The sequence below is a fragment of the Vidua chalybeata genome, chromosome 11 (genome assembly GCF_026979565.1).
Source record: "Vidua chalybeata isolate OUT-0048 chromosome 11, bVidCha1 merged haplotype, whole genome shotgun sequence".
NCBI lineage: Eukaryota > Metazoa > Chordata > Aves > Passeriformes > Viduidae > Vidua > Vidua chalybeata.
The window spans coordinates 16989937-17006935 of NC_071540.1; the positions used below are offsets into that span (position 1 = coordinate 16989937).

A 16999-nucleotide genomic window follows, 5' to 3' on the forward strand; every position below is an offset into this window, starting at 1 on the left:
TTCTCTTTTTTAGCTGGCTTGTAAATTGCTTGGAAAGCTTGGGAACCTAATGTTTCCCTGTAGTTTCTACAGGGTAATCAACCACATAATAGTATTTTTAGTACTGGAGGGGGAAAAAGCCTCTTAAGTCATTAATTGCAGTTTACAGTAACTGTAATCCCTCTGAAATCATCTGTTACTACAGTTAATGATTGCTTTGTTAGAGCTCTTAGCTACTTCATCATTTATAGTTTTGGTGATAGGCAGCTAGACAATCTAGTATGGGGTATTAATGACCAATTTCTTGGGGATTATTGCTTCATTAATGGCCTTTTGAAGCTCTTTATATTTTTTTTTTTTTTCATTCTCTCTACTTGTCTGTTTAAATTCAGGTGGAAGGGCGATTATGGAGAAAAAGTCCAACATTATTTTCCATCTAATTATGTTGAAGATCTGTCATCTGATAACTCTGCTGAGCTTGAAAATCAGGTGAGGGTTATGATTTGTCTGCTACATTTCCTTGGCTACCTACTGAAGTGGAAGTCTGGTTTATACACTCACAATTCCATGTGCTGTGTTTGAGAGAGCAGAATAGAGGGATTAATGCATTTTTCATTGTTCTCTGCTGCTGAATATTTTTGTCAGGACATCCCTTGCTGAAAGATATTTAAGGAGACAGAATATCTTGAGTTGGAAGGGACCTCCACATATCTGTGATTTTGTGATAGCTAAATTGGTGAGACTTCAGGAGATTCTGGTTGTATCCTGCTAATAAAAATCATAAACAGGTTAGATTTTTCATAGTTTGTCTAAACAATAACATGCCTGAAACTTAACTAGTTTTCCTGTATAATCACTGTCTTAATATTTACAAATAAGAAAACTATATGTCCAAACACATCTTGATAGTTTTTTTACTCTCCATTATCAAGTTTTTATGCATAAACCAATCCGGTTTGTCAGAAGAATCTAAAAAATCTAGTCCTGTGTCTTGGACAAAGAGCTTTTGAACAAAAGAAAACAGTAATAAGTTTTGACATTTTTGAATTTCAAAAGTAAAACATTGAATTCTTATGTTTCTTCTGAAGCACTTCCAATGATTTTCCAGAAGTCTTTGGAGAAAACCACAAGTATTACATTTCCTCCCCCCTGGTTATTGTAATCTTAAGCAAACTTGAAATATGAACAGTCATGTCAGGACAGAAGCTACTACAAAGTAGTCTTGTTTTGACTTCTCTCACTGAAGAGATTCTTGTGTGTCTTTTAGGTATGAAAACAGGCTTTTAAACATTATAGTGAGCATGCTTTCAGTAAAGCTGAGATTAAATTTAATGGTGCACATTTTTTTATTTGTTCATGTTCTGTGCATGTTCAGTCAAGAGATTTAGGGTCAGATTTAACTCCTGTTTTTCAGATCATTGAGGACAACCCACTGGGCTCTCTGTGTCGTGGCATCCTGGTGCTCAACACGTACAACGTTGGTGTGTATTTTCTGATGCTTACATATGGACTCCTGACCTTTCCCTATTGAGTAGACTCTTTTGTATTTAGCAGGAGAGATTTAAAAAAAATCTAATCCAACCCCTCAAACACCTACTTGTATTAATATAGCTAGCAGAATTAATTTGTTGAAACTTCATAATGCTAAATGTTGCAATAAATCAACAATGACACCTTAGAAAAAGAGCTGTTGGATTTCAGTATAAATTTCTTGCTATGCTATTACCTAACAGTGAAAATGCCACAAGGAAAACACAAAAAGCCTTTTGTCTTCATTCTGGAACCTAAGAATCCAGAAGATCCATGTGTTGAGTTTGCAACTGATAAAGTAGAAGAACTCTTTGAATGGTACCAAAGTATCCGTGAGATCACCTGGAAAACAGCAGAAGAGGTATTGCTGCAAATTTATCTGCTGTTGTTTTAATAATGAACTGCTATAAATTTACAATAGCTTTTGTCTTTTGCTGCTGTGTGCTGCCAAATGTTGCTCTCACATGATCCTTCACCCTCTTGCGTATTGCTGTTTGCTCATTTTATCGATGCTGTGCATCTTGTTCCATAACCTCTCTGGGGAATAGTACATGAATTAGCATTTTGTGTAAATTGATGTTAACAGGAGTTTTCCAGCAGAGTATTTCCAGTCTGTATTGCACCCTGCCCCTCAGTGAAGTGTGCTTGGTAGGCCAGAGTGAATACCACAATAATTTTCCATCTGGTCACACTGGTTCATCCCAGTGTTAAGCAGCAGAAGCTCTGATATCAGACTGTTCTTTTCAGAGCTGTGAATCTACCAGTAAGGGTGTGTGAAATCTGAGCTGCCATTCCCTAAACTCTTCTTATTCTCTTTGCTAACTCTGTTTTCTAGTGAATGCAGTGGCACTGATGGACAATTGTTTGGCTGATACTTTATTTGTAACTAATAAGCACATTCTGGATTTCCCTGTTCTTCAATAGTAGTATTTCCAAGTACTTGCCTAAAGATTCAAGGATTCTGCCTAAGTTTAGCTTCTATGTCCCTCTACTGCTACTTAAAGATACTCTTCAGGACTTGCTTTTCCTGTTATGATGTACTAATTTACCTCCCTGTAATCTTTTCTAGTATTTAAGAAGTTTCTGACTTGACCAAAAAGTCCTTACTTTGGCTGTGCTCAAGGATACTCTTTTTTTTTTGTTGTTGCTTTTATTCACCTTTTATTGTTAAGTGGGTGATATGGTTGATGGAAAATGTGTTTCAGGCTCATGCTGTTTATCTGTCATATGGAGTGGAAGTGCTCTGAGGGTTGTCTACTGCTACTTAAAGATACTCTTCAGGACTTGCTTTTCCTGTTATGATGTACTAATTTACCTCCCTGTAATCTTTTCTAGTATTTAAGAAGTTTCTGACTTGACCAAAAAGTCCTTACTTTGGCTGTGCTCAAGGATACTCTTTTTTTTTTGTTGTTGCTTTTATTCACCTTTTATTGTTAAGTGGGTGATATGGTTGATGGAAAATGTGTTTCAGGCTCATGCTGTTTATCTGTCATATGGAGTGGAAGTGCTCTGAGGGTTGTCCTGATCCTATTTATAGCAGACAAGTTGATATCTCAAGCAGGGGACTGTAAATGCAGCAAGGGGAGAAGCAACAGGAGCTGTTGACCTATTGTTGGGGGAGGAGAGATATAGTTCTTGTGCCAGGCTTTCATTTAGAAGTAAAAATGAGAAAAAGAGAAACATGACCTAAAAGAAGTGTCTCCAAATTGAATGTTTTTTATGCTACAACAATGACTCTTCAGGAGCCTGGCAGCTTTTTCTCTCTCCATACAGTTGGAGAAGTATTAAACAGTCTGTGTTCAAAGATGCTTTAAAACTCATTTCTGTCAGTTGGGAGGCTTTTCTCACAGCATGGCCTCTACAAAGTTCACATGACAGACTGACTGCTGCATGGGGAGGGGATGAAGATGAGGAAAGGCCCTTGTTGCCAGTACAGTTAAGAGGCTGAATTTTGGGGAAGGAAAAAGCACAGTGAGTTAAGACTATGCTGCAGTGTGATACAGGGGGATTTTTAAAGGAGTTTGGTTTTGGACAATGTCTGTTATGCACAAAAAATAAAGCTAAGCTTCATGTCTCTTGTAATCTCTGCTCAGTATTGACACTTGCCATGCTCCCTGGGGTGGCTGTTCCTTGCTCTCTTCCTTGGTTATCTCTAGAGGGTTCTGGCTGGAAATGAGCCTATGCCACCAAAAAGTGTTGAGCAATGTCTGGGAACTGTTGTGGATTACTAAGTACAATGAGGTTTGTGCAGCTTTTTCCCAAGGTTATTTCCAAGTCTAAACACTGTATTCCTCTTTTTTTCTTTTTCTTTGATTTCAATGTATAATCTCTGGTTCAGTGAGATATTCTGGAAACCTGTGGCTCCCTGGTTCTGATTTTCATTCCTTTAATGTGTGTCGTGTTGAGGGAATTCTTTTGGAAGGCTTCCTGATTGCTGCTGCTGCATGATCTTTTGTGCCAAAGCTAATCACTGTTCAGTATAGGACTCTTCTAACATGTTTTATCCTGTAGCTGCTTCTTATGCCTGAAAAACCTCCAGCCCAAATGTCTCCACTCAGGACATGTCTTGCTGCTTTTAGCAGTTCTCAGTCTCTGCTGGCAGGGAACACTGCTCAGCTTCCACAGAGCAGGTGCTTGCAAACGTGGAAGTAGAGAGAGCAGGTTGGATGCTGGGGATTTAACAAGCTTGCACATGATTTTCCATACAGAACATGATGGGTTTGGTGCACAAATAGAAAACGACATAAGAACGATGCTCAGAGGGTTTGAATTTCACTGTTTGGGAGTTACTAACAAGATTCAAGTTCTGCCAAGGATTATAAATAGATACAGAAACACTTTACTACCCTTTGCATTTTTTCTGCATACATTTGCATTTATATGAGGTATAGGGTTAAGAATGTAACTAAAATTGGGTTGAGTGGAGCCACATTAAAAGAAAAAAAAATGTTGCCAGGATTCTGAGCATGACTGATCAGGGAAGAGTTGAAACCCTTGCTTACAAAACAACACCTTTCTCCCATCAAAAAAAAACCCTAAGAGTACATCCCCAGCTAAACCTCACCATTTTGTTATTACCTGTTCTCTGAGCTGGGTCTGAAAGTGCATTACATCTGTGCAAGTGTCTAAGGTATCAGATAGGAATCTGGGCACCAAAGAAGGCATTCATTAGAGTGCACCCTGGAGCTACTGTGCCATAATACTCAGTGTTCCTAGAATCTAAAACTTTGTTATGTTTTCCAGGAGAACAGGAGGAAATACTGGGAAAAGAATCAGTTAATTGCTATTGAATTATCTGATCTGGTAATCTACTGCAAGCCAACAAGCAAAACCAAGGACAATTTAGGTATTGCCTTTAATATTACATCTGATTTTTACCCTTTCTACTATCTTTACAGATGTTAGCTGGGATTTTAGGTCTGAAGATAAAATCTGTCCTACTGGAAAACAAAGCTCTGCTTCACCCAGGCAGTTTTCAATAGCACTTTGAAACTGTACAGCAGGGAACTTGGTGCTGTTCATCTATCACAAAAGAACTGTCACAAATTTTAATTAGTTAACTAGAGACATGCTCTCAGATGTATATTCCATGGGGAAGCTCACTAGTTATGTGTCAATTGACTTTTTTGAGATTAAAAACTCTGGCTGAACACTTGTGATTTGTTTGTAAAAAACCTTCATAAATAGGTTTACTGTGCATTTGTAAATTTTACTGTAAGAACATGTTTGCCAGGACTAAGCTGTTGGAATGATGTATGGCTTCATAATATAATTGGGCCTGTGTAAGTGCAGCTGTGGATTCTGACACTGAAATATGTACTTTTTTATTCCAGTTTTTTGTCATTGCTGCTGGAGAAGCCAGTAAATGTGCCCTTTTTCTTTAAGTTTCTTTGAAAATGTTTTTAATAAGCTGTCACTTCATTTAAGACATTATAATTATAGTCATTTTTGAGGCATTGGCTAACCCTGGCTCACCCTTTCTCCTCCCCGTTTAGACCCAGGAAAAGATGTCTCATTTAAATATGTGTTATAGTGATCAGAAGTACATTATTAGCAATGATGAGATGAGAACATGACTGCAGGCTCTTATCTGCCCTTCTGTAAAGCATGTGGCAGGAAGGCAATTTTAACTTTCAGGCATGATTTTCAATCACTTTGCCGTGACTGCCTGAAAAGAGTGCCAATTCCTGCATTAAAGGACAAGGCAAAACAAAGTAAAACAAAATGTTGGTGAAAATGCAGTATAAATGTCAACTTCTTTCTTCCTTTGGTAACTACTCTTTTTCCTCCTCCCCCCGTGTAGACAATCCTGATTTCAGAGAAATCCGTTCTTTTGTGGAAACCAAGGCAGAGAGCATCGTTAGGCAAAAGCCAGTGGAGTTGTTGAAGTACAACCTGAAGGGTCTGACTCGTGTCTACCCCAAAGGACAGAGGGTTGACTCATCTAACTATGACCCCTTTCGCCTCTGGCTTTGTGGCTCCCAGATGGTGGCTCTGAACTTCCAAACTCCAGGTAATCTTCCCTTTGAAAAAGAATCTAATCCACCTTCTGTTTCACTGTAAATGAGCCCCTTTATGGCCCTTCTGCCTTTCTAATCACCATCCTAATTATTTGAACTTCTCTGCAAAAAGTGGTGTTTGAAGTTTGGTTTTTCATGTGTGAGTTGCCATCCAGAGCCGGGCCCCAGAAATAGGTCTCCAAAAGCCCTGTCTCTGAGCCTAACTGCCCCCAAGCCCTAAAAGATTTATTTCACTTTGATCTCTTTGTATTAAGCAAGCAGACATATTTACAGTGAGTTTCAGATGGATGAATAGTTGTGCAGTCACAGGGAAGGCTGTATTGCACTTCATGGTGAGGGCCAGCTAGTTTGTGATACACTGATAGGAAGCTAATTGGGGATGGAGATGGGTTTTTTTGGGATTAGAATTGGTGAAAAATGGCCTGTCAGAGTTACTGAAGGAACCGAGTCTCCCACCTTTCCAGCTCTTTTTGATGGAGTGGTGACCAGAAAGAGTTGCAGAGAGGAGCCATTAAGCTGGTATTTCCTTAGCTTTATTCCAGGGGATCTTGTGTTGTGACTGTTTAACTCTCTCCCCAGATAAATACATGCAATTGAACCATGCCTTGTTTTCCCTGAATGGACGCACTGGCTACGTGCTGCAGCCAGAGAGCATGAGAAATGAGGAGTATGACCCAATGCCAAATGACTCCAAGAGGAAATTGCAGATGATTATGACAGTGAGGGTAAATCTCTTTTGTAAATCATGTTTTTTTTACAAGTCATAAGTATCTATAAAACTAAAAATAAAGCTATTATGTTTCAGAGCAAGATCTGACAGATTGTCAAAATACTGTTTTTAAATGTCAGTGTGTGAGAGACTAAAACTAACTTCACTGGTTCCTGAAAAGAAATACATGTCTCTGTCTTTATCATGCTAATGAAGAACGTGCTATAGGACTGAAAACACAATCCTGGGATGATTTTGTGTAATTGCTAATAAATACATCAAATGAACTAACCTGACTTTCCAATCAAATGAGTTCTTAGTAGAAGGGTGCTATTGGAGATTGATTAGCAGCAGACTAACTAGTTCAGGGATTTTGAGTGTGAAAGAAAGATAGTTATAATGAAATATAGAAACTAAACAGAAAACCTAATAGGCTGATCCCCCACTTCATATTTAATACACTATGACTTAATCTGAATGTCATTTTCATTTGTCTTCAAGAGATGAGTTTATCATTGGAAAATGTTGCCATCTTGACTGGGTGCCAAACAGGGTTTAACTTGTTTCTGTTCTCAGTTGCTATGTAGTAAGACAGGTTCTTTAAAATTACGTTTTCTGAGAAAGAAGAAACACATTAATTGCTATTCACTACAGTTTAAAGGTGAGGTAAACAGGGCCTGTGAATGCAAAGCAGAAATGTCTTGAAATGGGTATGTAATAAACACAGCAGAAAGATAACAAAATTTGTGCTACAGGCCTGGCCTAGGGCTGCACAGTGTATGCAATGAATGTCAGCTACATTGTCTTTTTTTTTTTTTTTCTTACAATGAAAATCATTGAGTTACCCAGACTACTGGAGGTTGTTATTGTTGGCACAGATAATACATGTAAACATATTCAAGAGAGAGAATGTGTGCTTTTCCATGTTTGTGGTGGTGCGTGGCGACACATGTTCTGGATTTTCCCCCCCTCTAGTTTTGTAGGCTACCTTCTGTTCAACAAAAAAGATGCCAAGTTTCCTTTGGAGGTGGTTCTAATTTACAATTGCTTTTGCAGGTTTTAGGTGCTCGTCATCTCCCTAAACTTGGTAGAAGCATTGCCTGTCCCTTTGTAGAGGTTGAAATTTGTGGGGCTGAATATGATAACAGCAAATTCAAGACAACAGTTGTGAGTGAGTATCTCTGGGTTTCTGTGTTGCAGGGATATGGTTCTGCTTCTAGGGTACTTAAACCAAGTGAGCAGAGGATGACCATTATTAATTTATAGTAAGTTAACTGTAACTCTAGACTGATGAGTCACAAACTCTTGTTCTTTTGCTTATCATGGGGCCTGTTAATTAGAGAAACTTTGATATATATCAAATTTAGAAAAAACAGTACTGTTGAGGTTTTGGGGAAAAAAAGTCCAGTTCTGTTATGTTGTTGCCCATGCATAAGTTTGTGTATTTGTATATTTTAAAAAATTACTGTCTTGAGAGTGCCTCCAACAGTGCTAGTCAGTTCCCAAAAGTCTGGCCCAAATGGGGAGTTACTAATGTGAGCTCCAGACTGTGTTTATTTAAACTGAGGTTGTAAGACTGCACCCCCTTGGAGGCAGCTTGGGTGTATAGGGCTGTAAAATGTTTTAACTTGAAATGCATTAGAAGTTTGATCAAAGTTTAGTCCTGGGGCATTCTGGATAAGGAATGTGTTTGTGTGTGCATGAACTTAAGTGTGCTGAAATGGGGCCATATTTCAGCCACTTCATATTTCACCATTTAGTATTTCTTGATGCAACAGTGTTCCTCTGGTAAAAAACAGGCTTTGGTTCTGATTATCCAAACCAGTGGTACCAGTGGAAAATAGACACAGCATCAGGAGCAGAATGTGCATTGTGGCTCCTCGGTACTTCAGAGAGATGATTATGATTTAAACTTCCTGTGGGAGGTGACTTTACAGTGTGACCACGACTTTACAGAGCAAACTTCCTGGCTGTGTCAAATGTACCAAATCTTGGTGTTCTGTGCATAACTACAAAAATTGGACCAAGGTACATGAGTCTTCCTAGAGCTTTCCCTGCTTCTCTTGGATATGGAGCATGAGGCTTATGAATGTGAGAAATTAATTAGCTTTTTCTTTTCTTTACAAATACATATCCTAGGAGATTTTATATGTTTGAATACAATAATAGCTTTTCTTCATGGATTTTCATCCCTGCCAAGTTTCCTCCCACCTCCACCACCAAGTAAACAAATACAAACTTTCTGAAGCAAGGTTGCAACATGAGACAGATGGCAAATAGGATTTTTGGGCTCCTGTATCCCTAGAAAAATGTCCTGGGATACGTACTCATATGTGAATGAAGTGAAATTATTGCTTCATACTGCAAATGTTTCCTTTTCATTACAGATGACAATGGCCTTAATCCAATTTGGGCACCTTATGCAGAGCAAGTGAAATTTGAAATTTACGACCCAAATCTGGCGTTCCTGCGCTTTGTTGTTTATGAGGAGGATATGTTCAGTGATCCCAACTTCTTAGCACATGCCACTTTTCCCATCAAAGGAATCAAATCAGGTGAGAGCAGCAATTATAATGAGGTGCTGTTGAGCATTATTGAACTGTGCCTTCCTCTCTGATGCCAGACTCCCTCCTGCCTTGATGAAGCTCCTTCCTCTGGCTTTACTTCTCAAGAGCATGTGAAATCAGGTGTTGCTCAGTTTTGCCAGTCTTGCCTTTTGCTTCTCTGCAATTGCCATAGTAGAGCCCGGCCTCAGCAGAGGAGCATTTGAGCACTGAAGAATGTTCAAAGTGTGCACCATTTCTGTGACTGCAAATTCCCCCCTGATGGACTCTGTAATTGCCCTTTGTTTTCCTTCCCCCTGCCCCAGGTTTTAGGTCAGTTCCTCTCAAGAATGGCTACAGTGAAGATATAGAGCTGGCCTCACTTCTGGTGCACTGTGAGATGCAACAAGTTCTGGTGAGAAGCACTGGGGTTTGTTGTGTGCCCTTAGGGTGTCTGTTACCAGTTCTTTGTGGAAACCAGGAACTGAGGATTCAGTTTTCTGTTCTGTGTCTGATGTGCTGTTGTCAGGCATTTCTTCTGCAGGTACTGGGGAAGACAAATAGCACAAATTGAGTTACTCTCCCTCTGGGTGGACAGATTACACGGTTGTTAAAAGAAATAACACACAAACAAAGCCTCATTACCTCCAATAGTTTTTGCTGTAACAGCATGGTCATTGTCTTTCCTTGTTAACTGACTGATGCCATGCAAAGCTAGCTAAAATCAGCTTTGGCTTTGTAGATTAATCTTTTTTTTAAGGTCCTACATAAAAAGAAATCACTTCAGCAGTAGAAGATAGTAATTTCTCCCAGTATTTCATTAAAATAAACAACCCATCAAGTAGAAGACATATCTGGTTCTTAAAGAATTGCTAATCTCCTCCTTTTTAAGCCTCTCTAAACACTTACTTGAAATAGCAGTATTTTAAAACACGTAGGGGAAAAATAACGATGCTCATGAATCCAGGCATTAAAGCAGCTGATCTGTGAACAGTATTTGTTGGTGTTCCAAGGGTGCTGCTGTATATGTTGATTTGTAGGATATTTCTCAGACTCTTTCTCAATAATATATTACATAATTTAAATACACTTGTGATATGATGGAAGTTTAAAGATGCTTCTGGGAAGTGGCTATTTCAGGGTGCTTTCCAGCACCCTTCTGATTCAGAGAAAAAAAAAATTTCAAGTTCTTATTTTTAGTCTGTCAGACTATTCAGGCCCACGCTGCACTTCACACCAGTTACATTATTTTCCTGATTGAAACATCAACTTCTGTGAACTCTAAGTCGTTATGTCTCTGGAGGGATTTGTGCCTGCAGTTGCATACACTGAACTGGAAATTACTGAATTCAGTCACATTATTCTTCTCAAAGGAGTGGAAGCCTTTTTCAAACATTCTTTGTGGAGGTTTTTATGAAGCCAGCTTGTAACACCTGATGTAAAACGACAGTGTGTGCAATGAGAGTGTTTGAAAGCTGTGGTAGGTTCCTCTAAGTTCCTTCTGTGGGCCAGCCAAGGGATATGAGAGCAGGAGAGGATTAGAAGCTGAGACCAGGGATGTGTGTGTGAAGAGGAGACCTATATCCTTTCAAGATAATATTTAAATTGTTCATATTTCATGGACTCAAGTCTCATAGGGGAGGCCTGGTAAACTTCTGGTTTTGGGCTTGCTCCCTTAGAGAAAACTGACAAAGTCACCATTGCCTAATGCTGAGCATGGATATCACTTGTGGATACATTGCAAATCCCTCCTGCCGTGGTTTCTCTTCATGAATCCAGATCATTACTGCCTGGGGCAGGAGCAGCTCTCAAATGTTGTTCATAGCAGCAGTCTGTCCCCCAGTCTGTCAGCGCTGACTCCTTTGACAGTAGCACATTTCACACTCCAGAATCCCCTTCTGCTTGTTAAACCAAATGAAGATGCAGCTCAGCTCGGTGTTTTTACAATGCCTGGTGGCAATGCAGTGCAGGACAACTTCCAAAACTTCCTTTTGTTTGGCAGTCTGCAACAAACCCAGACTCACCACAGTTGTCAGCTCTAGAACTTCTGCCAGATCATTCAAGAAGCATCAGAAAAGATGAAGGCTGCCTCTGTTCCTCTACTTCTTTTTAAAAAGTGATGGCCTTCCATAAAAGAATGCCATGTAATAACACTTAATGCCATTTAATAACAGCCCTATTTATATACAGAGCCCATCTGCACATGCTTGGAGATGAAATACAAAATTGTAATGAGGAATTACAGATGGCTGTGGAGTTTATCAGGAATAGTAAAGGGAAAACATTGTAGACATAAGCATACACATTTGGGAATTATTATGTGGGGCCTTAGTAGTACCTGTACAACTTAAACAAACATGTTTTTGCTACTGTTGGAATCATACTATACTGAGGTGGTTGTTGCACTTAAAGGCATATTTTATTTGCTTGAAAAATTGATTTGCTTCCTTCAGAAAGTGCATGTATTTCTTCAGCTTTTTCTGACTACAGTCAGCCTCAATGCTGTGTATGTTCTTGACTTAAAGATTGAAGGCGACATCTTAAAATGCAGTTTAAGCTGTACCTTTGTGGATACATTTATTTACAAGAACTAACAGTGGTACATATGCATCTTGATGATTACACCTGCAAATTGGTAATTAGCAATCTGCATTTCTTTTGTGATTTGGGAATACAAAGTTTCCTACCCCTTTACAAACAAAAATTAAATAAGTTACTCTTTAAGTCTTAATTAGCAATATAGCAGTGAAGCTGTTTCAGTTGCTCCAACCCATGCCTGCATAGGAATGTTTCAGGAGAAAAAAAGGGTTTAGGAAAGGATCTTGTTGCTCCTTGGGTATGTTGCTATCCATTTTCCTAGATCTGGACTGAATGCAGAAAGAGGCATTCTTATTAGTATGCTGCCTCTGAAAATGTTTGGATTTATTACATTTATTGATTGCATGTCATTTCTTGTAGAAGGAGTATCTTGTTTTGCTGCTGATGTGAAAATTAAGACTTCAGTCCTGCCAGTTCTATTCCCCACTAGTAACTCTATAAAGAGACAGCTTTTGCATCCAAAGTTTTAAAGCATTAAAATAATTTGAAGTCCTAAAGGGAATCATGATGATTGCTTATGGTTGTGAAATACTTTTGAGACCTTCTACTGTGGGCTTTAATAGAAACTCAGACTTACTCAGTTGCTTTGCAAGTTCTGAATTGCCATAGTTACAAAGAAATACAGGATCTGTCCTTCTTTTTGGTACATCTGAGTACTTGCTGCTGTATGGGCTCCTATTTACCAGTATTTTGACCTTTAGTCTACATTTAAATAAAAAATCCCCAGGATTGTCACTTTGTCACATGATACACAAATATGATGGAAGACCCAAAACCTAAACATTTTAAAAATGTATTTTTAATATTATTATAATCTGATAAGCCATCATGATACACTATTTTCTGTTCTTTCCTCAACAGACTTGCATGGTCTATTAGGGAAAAATATTCCAGTAGAAGTGTTTAGATACACAAATTTTGTGACCTGTGCTAGAATGTCCCTGATGTCCCTGTCAGTGGGTATAGCTGGTCTTACTGTGGGGCTGAGGAGTTTTTTTTTAGTGCTTTCTAAGTTAGTTTGTTTCCAGAAACATTCCAGAAACATCCTATCAAACTAAATTTATAAAACATTCCATGCAGTTACTAAAATGTGGTTAGAGAAACAAACTCATCCCCCAAACTCTGCTGGTTCCCTGTCTTTCTGGGAACGTGTTTTACAAAATCATCTTGATTTCCAACGTTCCTTTGAAGGAAAGTGAAGAAGAGCTTTATTCCTCCTGTCGGCAACTGCGGAAGCGCCAGGAGGAGCTGAATACCCAGCTGTTCCTCTATGACGGCCACATGAACCTGAGGAATCCCAACAGGGATGCTATTCTGAAAGAATTCAACATCAATGAGCACAAACTACAGATTTATCAAGAGACTTGCAACCGCAGGTGGGTTGATGATCATTCTCCCTTCCAAGGCAGCTCTGTCTAGACAAGATTTATGGTAAGGAAACCTCAGACATATCAAAAGGAGCATCTAAAGAGTGGTGAGGGTAGAATGAGCTCATCTGGAATGAGGAAGGGCTGTAGAGAAGCCAGGCTGGGCCTCAAGCCACTAGAGGCCAGCAGAAGCTGCAGAATGTGTGCAGTGGAATCTTGATCACAGTGACACTTGTAATCCTGTCAGGTTTTATATCCCTCTCTGCTGCTCTCTGGGAGGAAAGCCTGGAAGTATATACAGACAAATAAATAAACCTCTTCACTCTTGCTACACTATCAGAGTTATGTCCCTGGAAATGTCATGCACATATGAGATATGTGGGAACAGATACACAAACCACAAAAGATAAAACCAGTATTGAGTTGAAACAGTACAGCATTGTCAGTTCAGTGCCAGTGCATTATCCAGAGCTTAGGGGAAGGTTCCTTCTCCTTTGCTGCCACCTTTGGGCTGGGGGTGAGGGAGATAGATGGAGGCTTCATGCACCAAGAGGAAGTTTTGAGTAGATCTCAAGACTTTAAATATTCTTGCTCTTTTTTGTGTGTGCTGAACAGCTGTGTGTATCACTTGTTTACTCCCATTTATTGAGGGAAAAATTGCAGTGCTCATTGCTGATACATTGCTTGCCATTGGTATCCAAGTACATTGAATTTTGTGGACTGTTTTCCTCTGAGAAATTCCTATTAGGCTTGACTTTTTCCTTTTCTTTTCCCTTAAGATTAAAGGAGAAGAAAGTCAGTAACAGCAAATTCTACTCTTAGAGCCCATCACTCTTTGATGTGTGCTTTATGGTGCAATTCAGGAAGAGATGAATTTATCCTGGTCATCCTACTCAGTGACGGTCTCATCAGACAGAATGACTGGAAGAAGAGAAGGAAGAGGAAATATGGATTTCCTTTATAATTTCTTTTTCTAAGAAAAACTGTTTTAATACCTAATAATTTATATTCTGTACAAAGCATACCCTCTATGCAGCCAGAATTTCTGTGTATTCAAGATTTTTAAAACTTGAGGATGTGTAGTTGGATGGACCTCACTTGTCATTCTCAATACCTGAAGTACAAATCATCTCCTGTATGTGTGTACACAGGCTTGTAGATAAGACAGTCACAACAATTTGCATGCATGGAATCACACCACTTTAACAACCTGGCTCCTCAAGATTAACTAGTAGTGAGTTTTTAATTTATTAAATGCTGTAAAAGCACTTCTACACCAGCATTGTCACGTCATGTATGTTACAGTCCTCAAGACAGCAGATTGCTGCTGATACTGTATAAAATATTTTGGGCAGCTATTGTCTCTTATTAAAAATTTTCTGTTACATTTTCAAGAACAAGATAATATGTTAATTTTGTTGAAAGCAAATAACCTCTGTTACTGTAGTTGTGTTTTTCCTGTTGAACTCTCTTTAAAGGTTTAAGAAAGGAGCAATGTGTGAACCTCTATTCATAGACCCTGTGAACTTCTGTTCACAGCCTCGAGGCACTGGAAGGAGAAGTTTTAAGATATGCAGTAAGAGATATCTGTTTGTTTGCAGAAAGGGAAGGTATTTAAAATTCTGAGGAGCACTTACTTTTGTACAGTATCATTTTTGCAAATCCTTTCAGCTGCTAATGTGCTTAGAAATGAATTTTTAAATTAACTGTCAATTTTTAATCTTGCAATCCTATGTAGACGATAGTCAAATGATAGTGTTCTGTAAATGTAGACTGTTTTCCCAAAATGTAACTAATCCAAGAATGATTGTGTGCACAAATATAGAGGTACATCCTTCTGGTGCCTTTAATCAAATCAAGAACATGAAGCTGCAGATGAGAATACTTGTTCGATTAGCAAGTGTATTTTCCTGCCAGAGCAGAACTAAAGGCCTTTGATGGAATATTTAACAGCAGTTTTCATAATTTGTGTATGTGTTGGTCCTTTGTGCTAGTGCTGTATTGTTACCATCAAATTCCTGGTTGTCTTATCTCTACATGGGATGAGTTTTGCTATCTATATTCCCAATTTCAGTGTTCAAATGTGTGTAGAGGAGTTTAGTTTTCAGAGTGACTGCCTGAGGCACAAAATGCTGCTTCCACAGAGCTGTACTTCTGATCACAGAGGACTTGCACAGATTCGGGATTCATGGCCTGATGCAGCTGCCTCAGCAATTTTCAATTTCTCTTGCTCCCCATGCTGTGACTTCTGTTGTTTCAAGAGGCGCTTAATTGATGCCATTGTGCATTCACAGATGATGGTTTGAGGAACCCCCTTGAGGTTTTAGCTATTCTGTAAAGACAGTCTTGTCTCAGAGATGAGAGTGTTATAATAGTGTATCCCACAATGGGGTGGCTTCTGTAAATTTTTTATTATAAAGAAATTAATTACTAATCACTCAACTGGAAATCAGAGAAAAGTTAAAGGCAATTCTCTGCTTTTCATTCTTTTTCCTGAAATCTCTTCAGTACCCAGCTGTGATTGACCTGTTCAAGGATTAGATGGGTGTAAACCCTGCTCAAACAAAGAAAAAAAAAATCACATCAGCTGTGGATTTGGGAGGTGGAGCTATAACCCAGACTGCTGTATAGAGCTGGCTTTCTCTTAGTTATCCAGGTGTGGATTGTTCTGCCTGTCAGAATTCTTCTTAAGCTCAGTTCTAGAGCAGACCCAGCCAAACTGTCCATGTGTCCTGGCTTCCTCCAGTGGTGTGTGTATTCCTGACACAGCACAGCCACTGTGTGATGGACACAGGAGTGAGTCCCTCATGCTGCTCTTGTGCAAATATTTAAGAATTAGCTCATTTTGTAGTCCTTTGAAAAGTGCTGTGCACATTCTCCACTCACGCGTAATGTCAGGGGTTATAAGAGGCACTCCATCAGTATTTATGCAAATGCATTTTGTTTTACAGTAAAACTTTTCACCAAAATATGATGTTCCACTGTGTGCAGAATGAAAATACTGCAGTGACTCTTCTGCTGACTTGCAAGTGGTGGGCAAGGCTGTGTTCTAACTCTTGTCTTGGTTCTTGCATTCTGTGTTTTATGTCCAAGACCTCACCTCTCAGTTCTTCCTTGGGGCAGACTCTGTAGCAACTTTATCACAGTTGCAACTGTTTGAGTATGAAAGTAGAATTGAATGTGTGTGCTATTTTTTTTAATCCAGGAGGGAAAGCACTTATAAATTTTTGAAGTTAACAGTTGTTAAATTGTTATATTCTTATAGAAACTGTTTTAAATCATTGAAATAACTTATTTTAATAAATAATTGTTAATATCTCACATTGATGTGAATGATGCCAGGTGCTTCTTTGTTTAAGCATTGCTCATTGAATTTCATGACTTTTGCCAGTCATTTGAAGCAGTGAGTTCTTATTGAAAAGTGATCTGCTGGTATGGTGTGGTGGGCTCTGCTAGAGGTTGGAGGAAGGGCATTTCTGTGTTTTTAAGATGAACTGACTCAAAGATTGTTTCAGTAGACATGGTTATCATTGCACTTCCTCTGGCTCCAAACACATGAGGCAGAAGGAAAAGGTCAAAGATTGAGTTTAACTTGTGACTCCAGACCAACCTTTTTCAGTGAGAGGCAGATACAAACTCCAGCTCTAGTAAGAGTCAGATTTTATGAGCTTGAGCAAGGCAAAGATTAAATTTGTGGTAATTTAGAAGGACAGTAATATTGATGTTTACAAAAAAATTTTATCAGAACACTTT

General features: G+C 38.9%; 1 protein-coding gene across 1 annotated transcript in view; it reads left to right on the forward strand.

Moving 5' to 3' along the window:
* PLCG2 (phospholipase C gamma 2) overlaps positions 1–16569 on the forward strand; it is a 56078-nt gene extending 39509 nt beyond the window's left edge. Inside the window, exons 23-33 of the mRNA XM_053952620.1 lie at positions 372–468; positions 1394–1460; positions 1713–1870; positions 4753–4855; positions 5813–6022; positions 6609–6754; positions 7795–7909; positions 9126–9293; positions 9608–9696; positions 13071–13255; positions 14026–16569. Of these exons, the coding sequence (XP_053808595.1) occupies positions 372–468; positions 1394–1460; positions 1713–1870; positions 4753–4855; positions 5813–6022; positions 6609–6754; positions 7795–7909; positions 9126–9293; positions 9608–9696; positions 13071–13255; positions 14026–14068 (1381 nt within the window). The 3' untranslated portion in view covers positions 14069–16569. The remainder of the gene's footprint in view (positions 1–371; positions 469–1393; positions 1461–1712; positions 1871–4752; positions 4856–5812; positions 6023–6608; positions 6755–7794; positions 7910–9125; positions 9294–9607; positions 9697–13070; positions 13256–14025) is intronic.
* Positions 16570–16999: the final 430 nt, after the last annotated feature.